Source organism: Cinclus cinclus, chromosome 12 (assembly GCF_963662255.1).
Source record: "Cinclus cinclus chromosome 12, bCinCin1.1, whole genome shotgun sequence".
In the NCBI taxonomy this organism is placed as follows: domain Eukaryota; kingdom Metazoa; phylum Chordata; class Aves; order Passeriformes; family Cinclidae; genus Cinclus; species Cinclus cinclus.
Genome location: NC_085057.1, coordinates 19,997,047 through 20,015,819, shown reverse-complemented (window position 1 = coordinate 20,015,819; position 18,773 = coordinate 19,997,047). Strand labels below are relative to the sequence as shown.

The 18,773-nt window shown below is 48.6% G+C and overlaps 1 protein-coding gene across 1 annotated transcript in view; it reads right to left on the bottom strand.

Moving 5' to 3' along the window:
• Positions 1-13,001, bottom strand: part of EFCC1 (EF-hand and coiled-coil domain containing 1) — a 34,575-nt gene extending 21,574 nt beyond the window's left edge. Inside the window, exons 1-2 of the mRNA XM_062500657.1 lie at positions 12,390-13,001; positions 10,753-11,159 (exon numbers count right to left, since the gene is read on the bottom strand). Of these exons, the coding sequence (XP_062356641.1) occupies positions 10,753-11,159; positions 12,390-13,001 (1,019 nt within the window). The remainder of the gene's footprint in view (positions 1-10,752; positions 11,160-12,389) is intronic.
• Between the last annotated feature and the right edge of the window lie 5,772 nt (positions 13,002-18,773).

Here is an 18,773-nt window from a genome sequence, read left to right as displayed (position 1 = left end):
GCTTAATCAAGGAAGAAGGGGAAGCCCTTTAAATTTAAGGATACACCATCTAAGCCACATAAGCTTTTTTACACCTGTTTTATAGCACTCACCTCTGACCTGGCACTTTATATACTATATTCTGGGCCAGATCATGGGTTTACAGTTTCACTTACAATGTAATGGAAAAAAATGAAGCATTTTTTGTAAAGCTTGGCACAGCAGCATATGTTCCCAGAGTCCTGGGAGGACTTTTGTCACTGAAAAGTTGCTTTATTCTAAACTTGGTTAAAATGCAAACCCAAATCTGAGAGCATTGGTTTGCTTAACATCACCAAAAATAATAAATCCTTGAAAGTGAACTGTTGAGCTGATGGATGGTTCATAAACCTGCCTTGGGAAACATGGCAGTGCCTGGTTTTCTTTATGTGCTTCAGCAGCTCCCCCAGCTCATATTCATCTTGCCCACTGTGAGCAGTTACAACACAGAACTCAATTAAACGTAGCAATTTAAATTTCATGTAGAGCCTCTCTGCAGGCTGCCTGAGGAGATTCAGGTGCCCATGACAAGGACACCCCTGGAGCACAGGTGACATCCACACCTGGCTGCGCTGTTCTCCACGCAGGAGCCTTCCCGGCAGGATTAGGGCTGGAAAAGGGAGGGATTTCTCTGCCCACCGTGGCTGGGCAGGCTGCAGCCTCTGCCCCATGAGCTGGAGGAAGCCAGAGCTGAGCTGTGCCTGCCTGGCACTGTCCACCCCGCTGCCCACGAGTGCTCCCTGCAGCTCCATCCCTCAGAGCAGGCTTTGGCTGGAGCTCCCCGGGTCAGAAAAAGGCTGGCAAGGAAGGAAGGATGGAAGAAGGTGATGCTTTGGCAGCTCCTTTCTCATGGTAAGGAGCAGAGCTGCTCCTTCTCCCCCTCTGCCTCTTCTTTCTTTAGAGAAAGGAAGAATTCAGCTCTGCTTCCAGGCACTGACCAGACAAACTGGAGGGCTCAAGCTGTTTTGTGGGCTCTGCCCATGGAGTCATTGCTCTGTTTAGGGCTTATTTGCTGTTTGTTCCTTGGATATAATGACAGGTAAATGTGGATTAATAGAATTAAAGCTTTGGCTTGAGGACATGAGGTAGCAAAGCATCAATTACTTCCTGGTGATTTCTGCTCTGTGAGTCATGCTCCCTCAGGAAACAGAGATCCATTAATTTAGCTGGTCCATGGGAACCTGCCACAGAAAAGCTCCCTCTGCTTGGAAGGAGAAGGAATAAATGCTGCCTTTCTAGCATTAATAATTTTCTGTTCTAAAAAAAACATCATTTGATAAAGAGGTAATTTGGATTATAAACAAGGTGTACCCTAACTAGGAGAAAATACTTGTTTGATGCAAGATATTGCTGCTTGCAGAAGCAGGGCCCTAACTGGTAAGGCTGGTGAACTGCAATTTAAGCATAAATGACTTTTAATACTTCAAAACAAGTGCCAAGCCTTAGGGATTGACAGTTCCTCGATTTTATAAACAGTACAGGTCTAATCTCCAAGGATCTTAGATCCTTAGTGATGGGGTCTTGTGAAATCAAAGCTTAGATCATTCATATGCCACATAGTATTTACCTCAAAAGCTTTGTACTTATTTAATTTTCAAGTTTCCTATTTTTCAATGCATTTGAAGCATCCTTTGGAAACTGTAAATCATGATGAACAAAAACCCCCAAACCAAAAGAGAGCAAAGCAGGCAGGGAACAAGGGGAGAGGAAGGCAAGCAGCAAAGTGTAAGATTGACAGCACAGAAATAAACCTGGTGCATAATTCTGCTGTAGAGAGATGAATCACAGCTTTTCTGAGAGATCTCAACCCCTGGCTACAGTGAAAGGTCTTTTGCTCAAAGTCAGTGCATTTACCCAGGAATATCCTGCCAGTGGTGGGAATATTTCACAGCTGGAAGACTTCTGAAAAACCTGTCACATCCCAGCCAGGGCTCCAGCAGCACAGACACAATTTTACTGACAAAATAAACTGAGAACATCCTTATTCTTTCTTTTTTTCTAGTATTTTTTTTCTTATTCTTTTTTCCCTGCTGAAGGAATTGTCCCTGGGGAACGTGGACAGCATTGGAAATTAAGCAGAGCCATGTACATTCATTAATGGAAACACAGACCTTTCAGACTAAGGACCACCTTCTCTCCCAACTTTTGCTTATAACAGTTTGAATATTTTCCTTTTTTTTTTTTTTGTTTGGTTGAATTAAAAATCGGAGGAAATACATTTTGCAACTAAGGAAATTGCCTCTTCAACATGAAACCAAAGTGAAGTATTTAAATTTTTTTTTTTTTTTTTTTTGCATCTTAAAGTGGTACTTTGAAATTTGATTTATTAATGTCATTCAGATAGTGACACGGGGCTCATGGGTCACAACAGAGTGATGCCCCACAAAACACAGGTGCACCCTTGATGGAAATGCCACCCTTGCCTGTTTGTTGGCACAGAAATGGGTAGCAAAACCTCCTCTTCTGCAATTTTCACGAGCAATGGCTTTGCTCTGGTTACTCCTATTTCTGCCTCATGCAATTTTGTGCCAAACAGTGCCCCTTAGACCTACCAGCTCCAGGAAACTGAAAATGCTGTACTCAGAGCTTGGCTTAAACCTGCCAAAGCTGTGCTTTAAACTTGGCTGACCTCCCCCTGTGCAGCCCCATGTACTTTTATGCTGTGTGAGCTCACACCAAGGATGTGTGATGGGGTCAAGTACAGAGAGTCAAAGCAGAGCAGATGTGAAGGGAGTACCAGATTTTTCAGTGTTATGATTAATGGGGCACCATGAACCCTCCCTGAAGCATTCTGCTCTGAGCAGAGGCTCTGCACAAAACAAAGCACAGGGCCCGATTTTGATTTTACAGATTTATTGAAAGGTTTGGGCTCTTTCCACTGAAATCTGACTCCCAGCACCTCTGTTCCTGAAAGGGATGGTGGGTGCTGTGATGGCAACTAGCACTCCAAGCTCAGGCAGCCTTCAGGGAATATTTTTCTCCTCAAACAAGGAGGGACTGCAACCCACGGTCAGTCACAGCCTCCACACCTTGTTTTTCAAGTGGTTTAAGTATGATTCTGTGAAGGCTGAAGTTCTTTGCTCCGTAGAAGTAACTTTGTAATGATGCCTTGTGCTCAAAGCTTACATTTGGCATTTACTGGCCGACCATTTATTTTTTTTATAAAGTACACTCCTCTGTGGAATGGTGCACAGAACACAGGCAGATCCTGGGAAACAGATACCTGCAATAATGGTCAAGCTTCAGTCCATGCTTTATGTTTTCAGTCTCTGAAGTTGAGCATTAACTTTGTGATGCCTTAAGACCACACACACCAATTCATTTTTATCCAAATTTGACACATTTTCAGATTATGAAAAGCTATAAAAATGTATAAAAATTCTTATTTCAGAGACCAGGTCTCTGAGCTAAAGCCAGTCTCTCAATGCATTTTACAACTCTCAGGTTCCTTTAACTTGAGCACACAGATTAGGTTTCACATCTGGAATTGTGAAAATATCATACAATTAGAGAGTGGTTTGGGTTGGAAGGGACCTTAAAGTTGATCTTTAGGTGGTTAAAGTTCCCCTGCCACAGGGGAGGTGGAACTAGGTATACCTGGATATCTCTTTCCTGTAATAAAGACTGAAACAGATACATTGACCAGCTCCTCCTCCTGTCCTCCTTCTCCTCCTGCCTCCCATCCTCACAGTCACCATCAGTCTTTGAATTTCCAGTCTACGATTCTCTCAGGACATGAATCTGTAAGACCAGACCCTTTTAACCCAAGCTTTACTTATAGTGCAGGACATCATTTTTTAGTGGGGTTTTTTTTTCTGGTTTTTTTTTTCCACTTTCCTTAGGATGCGACTGCAGTTTTCCTTAGGTTTTTTCAGGGGCTGCAGTTCTGAATAGCTGAGGTTCAGATTCCCAGGCAAATCCAGGGAAACGTGCTGAGTACCACAAAGAGGACACCCCCAGGAAGGCATGAGAGAGGCAAATATCAGTCTGGATTTTAATCATGCTGCTAAGCAGGCAGATGAGACACTGACGAAGTTCAAAGGATACCCAAGAGGATGAAGGGAACAGCACAGCAAACGTGGGCAGTGATTCAGGAGTCCAAAAGAGAACAAGTATTTGCAGGGCTGTTGAGTACCTGCCTTGAGTGACTGGAAGCACAGGAGCTGCCTGTACTGTATTTCCTCCCATCAGTGACATTTATCAGCTCAGCCCAGCCTCCTCAGAGGCCAGGAAGGTTTAAATGCTGCTTGACAGGCTCGCCCTAGGTGCCTCTGCTCCTGGCAGGGTCCTGAGGAACACGAGGGTATCTACAGCATGGCTGAGGGCTGGTTATGATCCAGGACCGTGTCTGGTGTTGGTTCTTGCTGTAAGCCCAGATCAGTGGCTCTGGACTGGGAGCTCTGCTTTCTGAGGGTCACAGCCTCTCATGGGTTTGGGTTTGAAAGGGGTAAGAGAGGAAGTTTTTTTCTTTAAAGTGATGTTCGTGTATGAAATCAATCTTTTTGGGAGGGACATAAGACAGGGAATCTGCTGAGCACCTAGAAAGTTTGTGCTGTAAGAGTCTGGTACTGGGATCACTCTCCAAGGTCAGGGCGGGCAGATGAAGGAGGGACATGCAGAGCTGTCACCAAGCTGCTGCCTGAATTTCCAGGCACTAATTCAGGAAGAAAAGCTGCAGAAACACTGACTGCACATCCCCTTGCCAAAAACAAATCCCTCTGGTCTAGGAGGGGTTAGCATGATCCAAATCATGCATGGAAGGGCAGAGGAGGCAGCCGTGAGAGGCAGGGCTCGCTGGGGAGGGGTGACAGCACCAGCTCTGCCTTGGGCTGGGGTTTTGTCACTGGGCTTGCAGCAAGGCTGGCAGGGCACTGCCACCCCTCCATGCCCAGGAAGGGATGAGCTGGGGGATAGCTCCAGCAGGGCCAGCAAACGGAGCCAGGAGGGACAGACACAGGGGTGTCCCTGTGTGTGGCATTGCCACTGATTCACTCCCACACAGCAAACACGGCCAGGCACAGAAAGGAGGAGCTAGCGAGAAGCCAGGGAAAGCCTCCCAGGAATAAACACTGTCAGTAAGAGCCCAGCATGGAAAAAGGCAGGGAAACGGCTACACTTCCTGTGCCACAGCACACTGGGGATAATGTTGCAGTTCCTTGGGGATAAATGAACTTGCAGTTATGTGACTGGACCTGATGTCAAGACTTTGCTATTATTATTATGGGAACCTTTGAAAAACTCTTGCATTTGAAATAAAAGTAGCCCTTCCACAGAAAGAGATGCTATGCATTTTCTACACTGCCATATTAATCTATTTAAATTGTTCTGTATGGTTCTCTTTACCAAAAATAACAACACCTTCCATCATCCCTTCTTGTAAAGTCAAAATGCTCCTTTAAAGTGTTCCCAGTGAGAGTAGTCTCATTTGTTTACTTAGCTTATGATGCTTCTATAACTAGAGACCCACGAGAAGTCTAAGCTTCATATGATGGGAACATATTCACCTGCTACAGTAACTTCTTCCAAAACTTGAAGCTCTGTGGTTTTTGGCAGACTTCTCTGTAATACAAAACTTCTTACATCCTTTAGGAGAAAACAATATCAGCTCCAGGCAACTTTGCTAGAAAATAAAATGAGATTACATCAGTTCACCCAGAAGAATCTGAGTGCTTTCAGAGATGAGGCTCTGCAAATTGAACATTTCATTTCACTCTCTGAGCTCAGATTCCTGAGTTCCACCAGTTCTCTGGCCCCTGCTCCTGTCCGAGGATGTCTTTATCCCCTGCAGGTCTGTCCAGCACACACACACCCAAAGCTTCCCCCCAAATTTTGTGCCACCTGGACAAATTGCCAAGATGCCTCTCACCTCCCAACAGCAAGAAGTTGGTATTGATGACAGTAGTCAAGCAAAAATTGTCCAGATTTTCTTTATTGTCTAACTCTTAAAGTAGAAGAGTTCTATGGTGCCTAAATAGAAATCATTATCATTCTGACTGGAAATAACCTACTGTAGACACCTTCTATTGTGGATTAGTGTTTCCTTCCCAGGGCTTTTTTTTTCGACACTTAACGGAGCTGATCCTGTATCAGCTAGGAATATTTCCGTGTTTCCCTCCTGTTCTTGGATTATTGATTTGGTCCATCTTGCTCTATCTCACAGAGTGAATGATAACCTGAGAAATTATTGAAAAAATCAGGGCATTGTCTCCTGAAAGAAAGAAAACCTGAAAGAAAGAAAACCTGAACTGTTTCCAGTATGAGATAACCTAAAGCATAACTTTTTAGACAAATTGACATTGATGAAATAAATAGAGAAAATTATGCTAGAGGCCTCAGTCTTCATATTTACAGGGGAATATGAGGGGCTGAAACAAACCTCTCTGCACTCCACGCCAAAAGGATTCCTACTCATTAACACACAGAAATGCTGATGGATAATTAAGTAATTTGGGAGACAGACCATGCATATGGGAAGCATTTTTGGTATTTTATGACCTCCTTCACTGACCTATGTAATTACTGTGCTGGTGACTAATGCAGCAACATAAACCCTCTGTGAACATCTCTATCATGAAGTTTATTTCAATTCCAAATTACCTTTCTTTTTATTTGTTACACTGGAATCAAAAACATGCTTGTTAAATTGTTCTATTCCCTCCAATGCTACTAAAGAGAAAAAGAATATGGATACTTCACTAAATAATCAATTTCTAAGCCACCTCCAACATAGTACAGAAAACAGAGCCAACTCATATTTGGCAAGAACAATTAATGTCAAAGCAATCCAATTTCCTTTTCTGACAGGGCAAATGGCTCAATGGATGAAAGAAGCAGTAGATGTGAAATTTTTATTGTAGTAACATTTTCATGTGTGGTATTTTTATAAACAATACTTAAAAATCATAGGACTATATTAGAATACACGGCCGGTATCACTTTGTGCTGGAGCAAAATCTAGTGGGGGAAAAAGAGAATTTAGGGAATAGAGGTTAATGATTTGTCCTCTGGGAATAACTCCCTGGGCACTGCATAAAAATGGGATTTGCCTGATTTCCTAAATTCCCCTGTAATCAGGCACTGGGAATTACACACTTTTAATATAGTATCAATGATAAATATACAATTTCTTGTGATGTCTTTTTCCTCTGAAATGAACTGAACTCAAGCTTTTCAGTAAGGAATTTATTGACATTTACCTTTAAAGTTGAGCTGACTCACTAACTTGACAAGGATTAAAAAATAAAAGCTGAAAGATAGTCCAGACAGAAACCTGACACATTCATCAGAGTAGGAAGACTAGGATGGGCACCTGAAGACAAGAATTATGAACCATTTGGTCAACTAGACTGGTTTAGGAACCTAATGATGTGACAGGGACATTTCAAACCCTGGCACAGGAACCGCTGCACTCAGAAAGAGATGATGTTTAAATCATACAGATTTGCAGAAATATGAATCTGGAATATTAAATCAGGAATAGGTGATTATAATTACACACTCCAAGTCAGGGCAATGTTTAATCACTTGCAGGTACTTAAACACTTTCTTGACTAAATGCAAACTGTGTTGTTTCCTGCACTAGGGATTATAACTTAAGGTCATGGTTGGATTCCAGATCTAAGTGATAGCAAGTAGGTCTCAGATGAAGGTCTAGAAAGAGGGATTTAGACACAAAAAGAGCTTTTAAAACCTGAACCAAAAAGAAGAAATAACTTCCTTTATAAATATGAAATTATAAACAGTGTGTAAAGCCTATAGATTGGATTAATTCTTGAATATAATCCTCTTTGGAAGAAATTTTACTTCAGCTGGAGGAAACCTGTGGTTCACCAAGCCAGTTAAGGTAAATTCTCAGGAGAGATCTGCAATTGTCAATGCTTTCTGCAGAACATCCAGATCCTCCCCCCCATTCCTCTACACCACTACCTTGCAGCATTAGTTCTTGCCAAACATACACCCTGCTCACAAACTCTGTGTGGCACTTGGCAAGGGAGAATAGTGCTCACTGGAGTGGTGACTGAAACACAGCCTGATTTAACTCACAGCACAGGTAACAGTATCTGAAATACAGCCTGATTTAACTCACAGCACAGGGAACAGTATCTGAAATACAGCCTGATTTAACTCACAGCACAGGTAACAGCATCTGAAATACAGCCTGATTTAACTCACAGCACAGGGAACAGTATCTGAAATACAGCCTGATTTAACTCACAGCACAGGTAACAGCATCTGAAATACAGCCTGATTTAACTCACAGCACAGGGAACAGTATCTGAAATACAGCCTGATTTAACTCACAGCACAGGGAACAGTATCTGAAATACAGCCTGATTTAACTCACAGTACAGGTAACAGCATCTGAAATACAGCCTGATTTAACTCACAGCACAGGTAACAGCATCTGAAATACAGCCTGATTTAACTCACAGCACAGGGAACAGTATCTGAAATACAGCCTGATTTAACTCACAGCACAGGTAACAGCATCTGAAATACAGCCTGATTTAACTCACAGCACAGGGAACAGTATCTGAAATACAGCCTGATTTAACTCACAGTACAGGTAACAGCATCTGAAACACAGCCTGATTTAACCAACAGGACAAATGACACCCTTGCCAAGTGACAGTCAGAGCCCTGCGGGTTCTCAGCTGTCCCTCCCTCTCCGCACCTCAGCCAACCCATCTCTTCCCCTCACTAAGCACTTCCAGCACCTCACCTGAGCTGCACCCATGGATGTGGGCTCCTGCACATCAGGAGAAAGTGATTCTCTCTGAGCAGGAGGAGTTTGTGCTGCCTGAGCACCGGGGTGAGCAAGTGGAGGCACTGGGACAAGCTGGGACAGCCAAGGCTGTGTGGGGCAGAGCTGCTGCTGAACCTTTCCCACCCTAGCACACAGCTCTGCGCTGCTTCTTCACCATTTTCTGCCACTTTGGACACCTCTGTGCCACTCTGGAAACATGAGGAATGATGGGATTCCGTGTGTTATGGAACATGACCACAGGCATGCAAGTCACAATTATCATTATTATGCATCTCTAAGTTAAACTGTTTACACCGAGAGCTGGTCTACATGGATGGGGAGGTGCAGCTGCTTCAGGGCCAACAGAGAATCTCAAAGGGTGGAAGCTGGCCTGGACCTCTGCTAAATCTGCCACAGGGCTAAAAATGGGGTGTAGTTCCCAAATGGTCAGTCCAGCACCATTCCTGAGCTTGACACTCACTTTAAATTAGCATGCAACTTAAAGGTAAGTATTATAAATGAAGGTTATCTTACAAGGAACATATACATAATTTACATTTCTAAAGTCACACTCTTTGTTTTGATGTAACCCATAAAGTTCCTGCTCTGCAAGGCCAGTGGACATTGCTTATTGCCTTTAACCTGTTTCAAGGTGATCTTTTTTGTCCTTCACTGTACTTTGGAAAAGCAATTCCATAGGACAGGAACTCATCTTAAATCTTTGGTGCTCATGCCTTGGAGAACATGACAGACCTGACAAATTTTGTGGTCCCTTTTAGCACCAGGACTTGTAGCATTCATCCAGAGACTTCTGACAGTCATCTTCAACATTACGTGCCCTCACAGTGTTTCTTAAATCCCACAGATGTTTAAATAAATTCTTTTATTTTCTTTGATCTTCTGCAAGCATGCAAGTATTAACATACACAATGCTCAGAGAAAGACACTGGATAAAATGGTTATTTTTAGAATTTCCTCACTTCATAAAACAGTACAATAGCTATGATGCCACAAATAACTCAGCATGAATTCTTCTTATAAGCAAACAGAGGAAGTGTGAGTTTAGGAAGAGGCAAGATCTTCAGAAGATGCAATTTATTAAAATACTAGATTTAGTAGTGTAAGTAAAAAATATATAAAAGTACTGATTCTGATTTGGGTCAGTGAAAATATAAACTAGATTTTATTCCATAGGTCAATCTGAAACTTGGGCAGAAATGCCTAACACTTAACAACTATTAGTGAGTCCAAGTTTTGTCTGAGACAAAAAGCAACAAAAGCAGTGGACTATTAAATTCATGACCAACTTTCTGACTTCTGGAAAGATTTTTTTATGCCATTACAAAAGTAGGGTTTAGTTGGGTAATGTTTGTTTGAGATTCCCACTGTATTATATTAGGTTATATATTATATATATATAGAATATATATATATAATGTGGGTTTAGGAACGTTTCAGCTTCTCTCTTCTATTACCTATTCTGTCAGTGAAGAAACAATGAAGTCACAGCAAGTTTGAAACCACTGGCCAGAAATTGTCCTTGTGTGTTTTTCCCCAGTTCACAGGAAATGCTGAAGAGTTTTTTTATGAAATGGAGTGTCAGCCATCTGATTACAGGTGGCTTGGGAAGGGACCTAACTACCAGGAAATGTAGTGAAAAAAAGAAGTGTGCTGGAAATGGTTTCTGAAGGACTGTCAGGAATTTATTTTGGGGCTTTCTTGAAGCACTACCATGTTGAGTTCTGTTCTTGTGTGTCTGAGGAGTAACTTCAGCTCTCTGGAGATCTGAACCCTGACTTTAGCCTGGAAGGCTCCCAGATCTCCTACAGACCCCAGCCAAGAAAATTGACAAGCAGCTTCTAATTTCCCTCTGGCTAGATTTTACAAGGTGTTTTGGAGACATTTAATAAGCCACAAGCAGAGATGCTCAAACTCCCTTGTGTCCCAATACTGGGATTTTATAGGCACTTTTTGAGACTCCCACCTACCTGTAGTGCTGCAGTTGTGATTCCAGCTGCTGAATGTATCCTTGCAGATGTGGCACCTCGTTAGCTCTCACTTCCAGCTCCTTCACTTTGCCAAGACTGTTCAGGACAGCGTGTCTGGCTTCTTCCACCTTCCTCCTCATCTCTGCCTGCTCCCTCTTCAGGTTACGGTTGCAATCTTCCAGGCTGACCAGAGCTTCCTGAGAGCTCTTCAGCTCCTTCTCCAGCTCCTGATTGAACCTGATGGCTTCTTCAGTCTGCCCGTCCCTGGAGCTCCGCATGAGCTCAGTTTCCTTCAGGACACTTTGGAGGCACTTGGTCTGGGAGTGCTTCTGTGTTAATGGTCTCTTACTCCCTAGGAAGCAGGATCCTTCTTCTTTATGGCTGGCATGGCTCTTCCGCAGTGCCACCTGTAATGAGCAGGAGCACAAAGCAGGGAGAAACTGATGTGTTTTCATTAGGACTGAAAGTGGTTGGATTGTGCTTTGTTGGGCTTTTTAAAAATCACACACAGTTGATCAGCAACTACAGTTACTTGAGCTTTGCCATATACAGAGACAAGGAAACAATCTCTGGAAACTACTTTTTAATGCCTAGCTATACATTTAATTTTCACACTACTCACTATTATGTTATTGCACATAGCTTTAATGTCCTTACTATGGTCTGTACTCAGGAGTCACGTAGCATGTTGATAAACATATTTCCAATGAAGTTCTGTTCAGACCCCCTGGGGCTGTTCTGGAGCTCTCTTTGTCGTTTTGATTCTTCCTGGCACTTCTGACTGATGACTTCATGTTTGCTGCTGATTTCCTCTCCATTTTTTAGATGAAAATGGAAAAAGTGTCTTTGACCTGCCTTGTTGGACATTGTGAAGAGGAACAGTCGTCTACAGCAAGTGGAAGTGTTACAGGTGGAGCAGAGTTCTGTCAGTGCTGTGTTAGTATTAAATCAGAGCTCATCAGACCTGCCAGAACAACTGGTCCATGCTGCCTGTTTCATGCTATTTCATGCCAGAGTAATTTAACTGCTGTTAAGGGTGTATGCATTTTGCTGGAGCCAGCACAGCAGAACCAGCAGAAAGCAGCCCCAGAATTAAGGGGGCTCTGCAGAGGAGCCCCAGACTATTCATCAGCCTGCCCGCAGAACTGGGTCCAACTTTGAACCCTTGTGACCACACTCTGAAGGAGACTCACTCTTCATATTTCTGAGGCACTTATGACCGAGGCAGTGCGTGCGCTTGTGCAGGTAAGAATCCAAAAGTTCTTTCTTACTTCGGGAAAAGTCTGGCAGTGGTGCATATCCAGCATCTGGTGTCAGCACATCCCGGCTGCACATGCAGGAAAAGCAGCAGCACTGCACATGTGGGTTTGTTAAGCTGAAGTCCCCTACACTTTTAACAGTGCTCATCACAAATATATTTAATGGCACACCGGTGCCATACATTTCTCCTAAAAGCCCTCCTGTAAGTAAACTTTGCTAAAAAAGTTAATGCCGAGGACGAAGGAGCAGCTCGGGTCTCAGTCTGGAGGTGGAGGGGGTATAAGCACTGACTTTCCCAGAGCAGCATCTCTGCTGAAGCGCTCGGGGCCACCCGAGCCGTCCCCGGGAGCGCGGTGCAGAAGCCGCCCCGGACTCACCTGCAGCGCCAGGCACCGCGCATCGCTGCTCTGCAGGGCGGCCCGCATGTCCTCCACCAGCTCCCGCAGGCTGCCGTTCTCCTCCTCCAGCTTGGCGATGCGGTCCTCGGCCTGCTCCAGCGCCACGATCTCCTCGTAGCACTCTCGGGAGCAGGGCCCCGGCGGCCGCCGCTCGGGCTCGGCGGGGCGGTGGCGGCGGCGGGGGCTGCGCAGGCGGATCTGGGTCTCGATGTGCTCGCTCTCCCGGCCCAGCGGCAGCCGCGGCCCCGCGCGGCTGCTGAAGTGGCCGCAGAGCCGCGCGTGGAACTGGCGGAAGGTGAGCTCGGCCGAGAGCCCGTCCCACAGCCCCGCGCACTCCTCGGGCTCCGCCGCCTCCTCCAGCCCCAGCACCTGGCACAGCGTGCGGAAGTCCTGGCCGGGGATGCGGCCCGTCCCGGCGCAGTCCAGGTGGTGGAAGATCTCCTGCAGATACTGGTCCAGGCCGGTGGCCAGCACGACGATCTCGTTCTCCACGCCGCGGTCCAGCCCGTAGTGGTAGGCGAGGGCGCTGACCAGCCACTGCGTGCGCCGGGCCGGCCGCCCGTAGGGGTCCCAGCCCTCAGGCGGCTCCATCGCGCCCGCCCGGCCCGCGGCGCTGCCCGAGCATCCTGAGCGCCGCCCGCCCGAGCGCTCGGTCCCGGCCCCGGCCCCGGCCCCGGCCCGCGGCGGGGTGGGACGGGCGGGGCGGGGCCGCCGCCGCTCCAGCGCCGCGCACGGAGCGGCCGCCTTTGTCCGGCAGGAGCAGGGACTCGGCCAAAGCGGGCAGGTGCCACCCTGCTCCCTTTGTCTGCCAAGCCCGAGCCCCAGGTGTCGTTCTGATTTCTTAGCTAATTTCTCCTTGCTTTCTCTCTAACCCAATCAAGACAACAGCATCGCACAATCCAGTTTGACGAGTAAGACTTGTGAACGAGTGAGTGCTTCCACTAAATTAAATCCCCAATGTGCTTGAATGCCGACCTTCTGTTCTCTCGGGCTTCCTCACCTCTGGAGACACCTCTGCTGTTGCTAGGTGGCCGTTAAGAGGTCTGTGTTCGAGATGAGGAAGTGTTTTAAACTCCTTCAAACGAGCTGCCCAAAGCAGTGATTTTAGTCTCTCTTTGGCTGGCGAATAGTACCGGCATCGTTGAACGCAGGCAGCAACGTGAGCATGGCTCCTCCAGCAGCGGGGACACGCCAGGAGCCAGAGGGCACCGTGGCACCAGCCGTGCCCAAGCTCTGAACAGGCTGCCAAAGTCCGGTGGTGCTAACAGACTGCCTTAAGAGCCCAGGCAAGGCGTGGGGAGGAGCCAGGTCTGGGGACCATCCAAGGAATCCTGTCAAGAGCAAATCATTCTGATATTCTCTCTAGGACAAAGAAGGAGCAAACCAGTCCAGCTGATATGTGAGGCAAGAGAATTCAAGTTCATTTAAAACGCTGCTTAATACAGGGTTGGGTTTCTTTTGAGTGAACTGATGCTAATAAATATTTGCTGACATATGGTGGGGTTTCTCGGAAAATAGACTTTGATGGGAAAGTTCAGACCATTTTTGGTTTTGCTCTTTAAGATAAGTTGAGCAGCTGAGTAGTTTTGTCAAGGAATGGAGAGTTGTTTGTAGCTCAGTATCTTGTCAGGAGGAGCCCTACATTCTAGCACAGGAGGAAGGAAAGGCAAAGGTTCAAAAGCCTTCCCCTCCTGAAGTGACACACTTTCAGAGGAGGCTGTGAGGAGAAGTCCCCTCAGCTACTGCCAGGGCTGTTTGCCTCCTCTGCAGGCTCACTCAGTATGCTGGGAGTTCCACAAGCCTCAGCTGCCACTGTGTTTTCCTCTGAATATTTCTAGTTGTGCAATACACAGGGAGAATATTTTGTGCCCTCTGGGCTTTGGGCTCAATCTCAGTAATAGTGGTAGTTTTCTGTTCAGGTGCACTTTTTACAGATAGTAAGGAAAAGGGAAGAGGTACCATGAAAAATTAATTGCTCAAAATGTGAGTTGTCAACCACACTGAAAATGAAGTCAGAACTGAAGAAATTTTTTTTTATTTTTTGCCCCAAGACTTGGGGCAAAACATGCAGTGCTAAGAAAGTGATTTGAAAAGATTCAGCCAGCAACCAGATGTATGAAAATCAAAACAGCAAAGGATGAGACAGGGAATCTTCAGCCCTTCCTGTTGAATGTACAGCAGTATGAAAACTGCCACTGGATGTTGCCAACAGGTAACACGTGCTATTTTTAGAGAACAGCAGATGTCCCAAGCCTTTGGTGGCCCAAGTCCTGAGTGGCAGGCCCAGTTTCAGTCCTAACTGGACCAGGGTGGCTGGCTCAGCAGGGGAGGAGGTGGAGGGATCTTGGGGGGCTTCTGCTTCACAACTGGGCTGGGGGGCTGTGGGGGAGGCCCAGAGGGCTGGTGCTCCGCTTTCCTGGGCGACTGCTGCCACTGAGGGCACGTCTGAGAGCTGTCAAACAGGACAGTCCTTGGGCTCGCTGAGGGTGAGGGAAGGTCACGCCATCCTGGATGGAATGTTGGAGCTGCAGCACGGTGACGACTGCGGAGAGAGGAGCGGCTGAGGCCCCGGCTGCCGGTGGCACACAGGGACCCTCCTGCACAGCAGGGCCCAGAGCTGGCAAGGCTCCCCAGCACGGCTGGAGCTGCTGGCACAGCTTGGCCCAGCTGGACAGCTGTCCCTCAAGGAACCGGCGAGCAGGGGATGGCTCTGGGCAGGCTCCCCGGCCAGGAGCGGGCCCCAGAGCGCCTCTGCCTTTCAAGGGCAATCTGCTCCCTGCTCTTTCTCCTCCCCACCTCGCTTTGCCTCGGCCCGCAGCTCCTGGAGCTGCTCTTGGCCAGGCAGCTTCAATGGGAGCCAGCACTGGCTGCAGCCCCAGCGGGCACCCCAGGACAAGGCCCAGGAATTACGAAACCAATTAAAGCACTGGGCAGCAGCAGAACCCTCAGCAGGGCTATGTGGACAACTCCACGGCAGCCTCACTGGGAGGGTTTCCTGACTACCAGCAGCCTTTAAAGAAGCTGGAGGGTGAAGATCAACAACAACTTACTGTTTCCTTTCCTTCCACCACTGGAACCCCACATAGCACAGGATTATGGAAAACGGCACAGTGAACAGTGTCACTGCTGTGCCTATCGTGCCGGACTTGTGCACATTCTGGGGGCAGAAAACTCTTGGGCTGCTCGGTGGATTCTCAGCATCTGTATCTGATGTGCCCAGCGCTTCTGTGGGAGCAATGGGGACTGTGAGTTTGTGCTGTGCTCCACTGCTGAGCTGGGAGCTCGCGGGATACGGCCAGGACACTCTTTGTCACCCCCAGTGCTGGGGCCTGCAGGCACCTTGGCACCCCTTGTCACAGGCTGTGCCACCCAGCAAAGCCCAGCAGGCCGGGAGGAGGAGAGCCCGGGGGCAGCGCAGCTCCTTGAGCAGTCGCTCCTGCCAGGGACCCGGGCCAAAGCCATCCCTGAGCAGCCACTGCCAGCCCCGACCCTCCGTGCCCCGTGACAGCTCCCCCAGCCCGAGGGGACAGAGTCAGGCCCTGGGGGAAGAGCTGCTGCCACACAGCCCTGCCCAGGTCTGAGCCTGGCACAGCAATTACCTCCTGTGGCTGTGCCCGTGCCTGGCATCTCCTCCTTTCCTTCACTGGGGGCTTGCCCAGAGCCATTGCTTCCTCTAGGATATGCCACCATCTGCACAGACTTCTGGTCCATCGCTTGAGAAAGGAAAAGGGACAACTGGATCAGATGGAACCGTTCACCATTTGGGGAGGTGGCATGTTCAGGATGCAATGCTTGTCTAAGTTATGGATAAGGATTTGAAAAAGGCCCAGGCTCTTGGGGCTCTGAAAGGGCTCTCTTGTCCAAACCACCAGCTCTCCTGATCTACCCCGAGATGGGGAAATGGCAGGGATCTCAGGGTGTGCATGGCCTGTGGCACACTTTGGGCCCCCTGTCAGCTGATGCCAAATGCCTTTCTACAGAGCCTGGGGAGAAGCTGCAGCCAGCCCAGGCTGGGAAACAGCCCTGCAGGCTGGGACAGCAGCAGCAGTGGGGCAGAGAGGCTGCCATGGATCCCTTCCCGCTGTGCCGGGCACGGCGTGCCCAGATGTGCAGAGAAAGGCCCCGGCTGGGGAGTGTCAGGAGAAGGCTGAGGGAAATGCACCCACCACGGCGTCTCTCCAGATCACTTAACATCTTGTCCAGAAGTTCAAATGCCTCCAGGGATTTCTCGTCTCTCACACCTTGGTTCTTCCATTTAGGAGGACCTTAAGGGAGAGGAGTTCAGTTTCTCCTTCATGCTGCAGTGGCAGTGAGTGCAGTGAGTGCTCTAAGGCACTCTCCCAGCTCTGCCTTCCGCTCAGGAGCAGGGGCAGAGGGAGCACGTGCCTGCAGTGCCCCACACTGGGATGGAAGGAGACCCATGTGGGGCAGTCAGGGGAGAAAGGACTCCCTGGAGCTGCCAGCAGCTCTGAACCCAGCCCCGGCCATGGTCAGGGCTTGGCAGTGGCAGCGGGAGCAGCTCAGGCTGCCTGGGGCCGGCAAAGGAGCCATGAAAGGCACAGCCCCGTGGCACAGCCCTGGGCCCTTCCCTTCCCTCTCTGCTCTTCTCTGTGGCTGCACAGAGCACACGGAAGGAGGCACTGGCATTGCACATGGGAAGAGGATTGACAGCCAGATGCTCCTCCCTCCCACTCACAGTGATCCCGTGGGATCAGCCAGGGCTCCTGAAGGGAGCAGGGCAAGGATTCCAGAATCCCTCATCCCTGAGATGATTTTAAGGGAAATGGCACATGACCGAGCTCTTGCCACACTGAGAATGATTTTTCAGTCAGGAAAGGGATGCTGAGAACTTGCCTCCAGTAAATCCCAAATGATCAAAGCTGTTATCCATCCAAGGTGCTGCAATAACATTCCCAGCCCGCTCATCTAGAAGGGAGCACAGATCAGAAGCGTTTCCAGGGTGCTCTTGAATCCCCTTCTGCCTTAGGGAACTGGGAACTGCAAGGGGGTCAGGTAAGGCTGTGGGGGCCAGATGTCAATGGACATGGCCAAAGCTGCAGAGGGGCCTGGGGAGCTCCGGGCTGGCTCCTGGTCACTGTGCACACTCTCTCCATGCTCTGTTCAACATGCCTGCAGGGGTGGCTGGAGCAGCCCAGGGCCCCTGTGGGCTCTCTCCCTCCCACAGAGGAAAGCCTCCCTTAAGGCCTATGGAAAACCATCCCCACCACTTCCTGGGGAGAAGGAAGCGCTCTCCCAGGAAAGGGGAGTCAGGTCCCCGGCTCACCTGCTCCCTGTGCTCGCCGTGGAGCTGCCTGGGCAGCCCTGGCAGGCAGGGCCACTGCCAGGAGGAGCAGGAGGAAGAGGCGAAGAGCAAGGGCCATTGTGCCTTGCCCTCTGCCAGTCCCGCAGCTCTTGCTGCCACCGCTCTCCTGACAGCAATGTCCCGATGTCAGCACCTCCGCCGTCACAGCCGCCGCTGCTGCTGCCACAACAGTTGTGGTCACGGACTGACTGGTGGGTGGCTGTGGTGCTGTGCAACCTCTGTGGGGCTCTGGCACCTCTGTGACCTCAGAGCCTGCTGTGACCTCAGCCTGCTGTGACCCCAGAGCCCGCTGTGAGCTCATGGCCTTAGCTGTCCCCCCAGAGTGCACTCCCCATCTGTACGAATGGGCTGCCCTGATTGTAAATGTTTTGCTTGATCAATGGCCATTGCTTAGGAAAACTTTTGATTTGCCTGCTGACATTGCTGGTCAGGCTGTGTCCCTGGAGATGCTCTTAATGGCTTCCTGTAGCAATGGGGAGCAAAGAGACACTTAGCCCCTGATGCATCTAAAGAGATTGCTTTATTCTGGAAATCACCCCCCTCTGATACCTTCAATCTGAGCCAGACCAAACCAAAGCTTTAGAGAAGATGGGCACCCATTGGCTGGCTCAGCTGCAGTCTGCCCATGCATCTTTTCCCCATTCTGCTTCCCATTTGTACGCTGTCCTCACGTTCCTCCTCATCACTGCCTCTCACCCCCCAGGTGACTTCCAACCGTCCAGCCTGCAGCCGAGCCTTCCCCACAGGGCCTTCTGGTGAACAGACCCCTTAACAACTTTAACAATTATAATCCCGTATCCCACAGCTTCCCTCTGTTCCTGGGCATGCCAGTGGAGGAGGTGCAGGCACAGATGATGCCACTGAAGGAGTTGTGCCCTCAGCCCAGGGACACTCAGCATGGGCTGGTCACAGCAGCCCCTGCCTGGCTCCTGCCTGCCCGCACCGTGGGCATCCGTGGCTGCTCCTGGACATGGAGCTCAGCCAGTGCTGGTGATGTTTGGGCACTGCTGGTGCTACCAACCAGACACTGGGGTGACAAC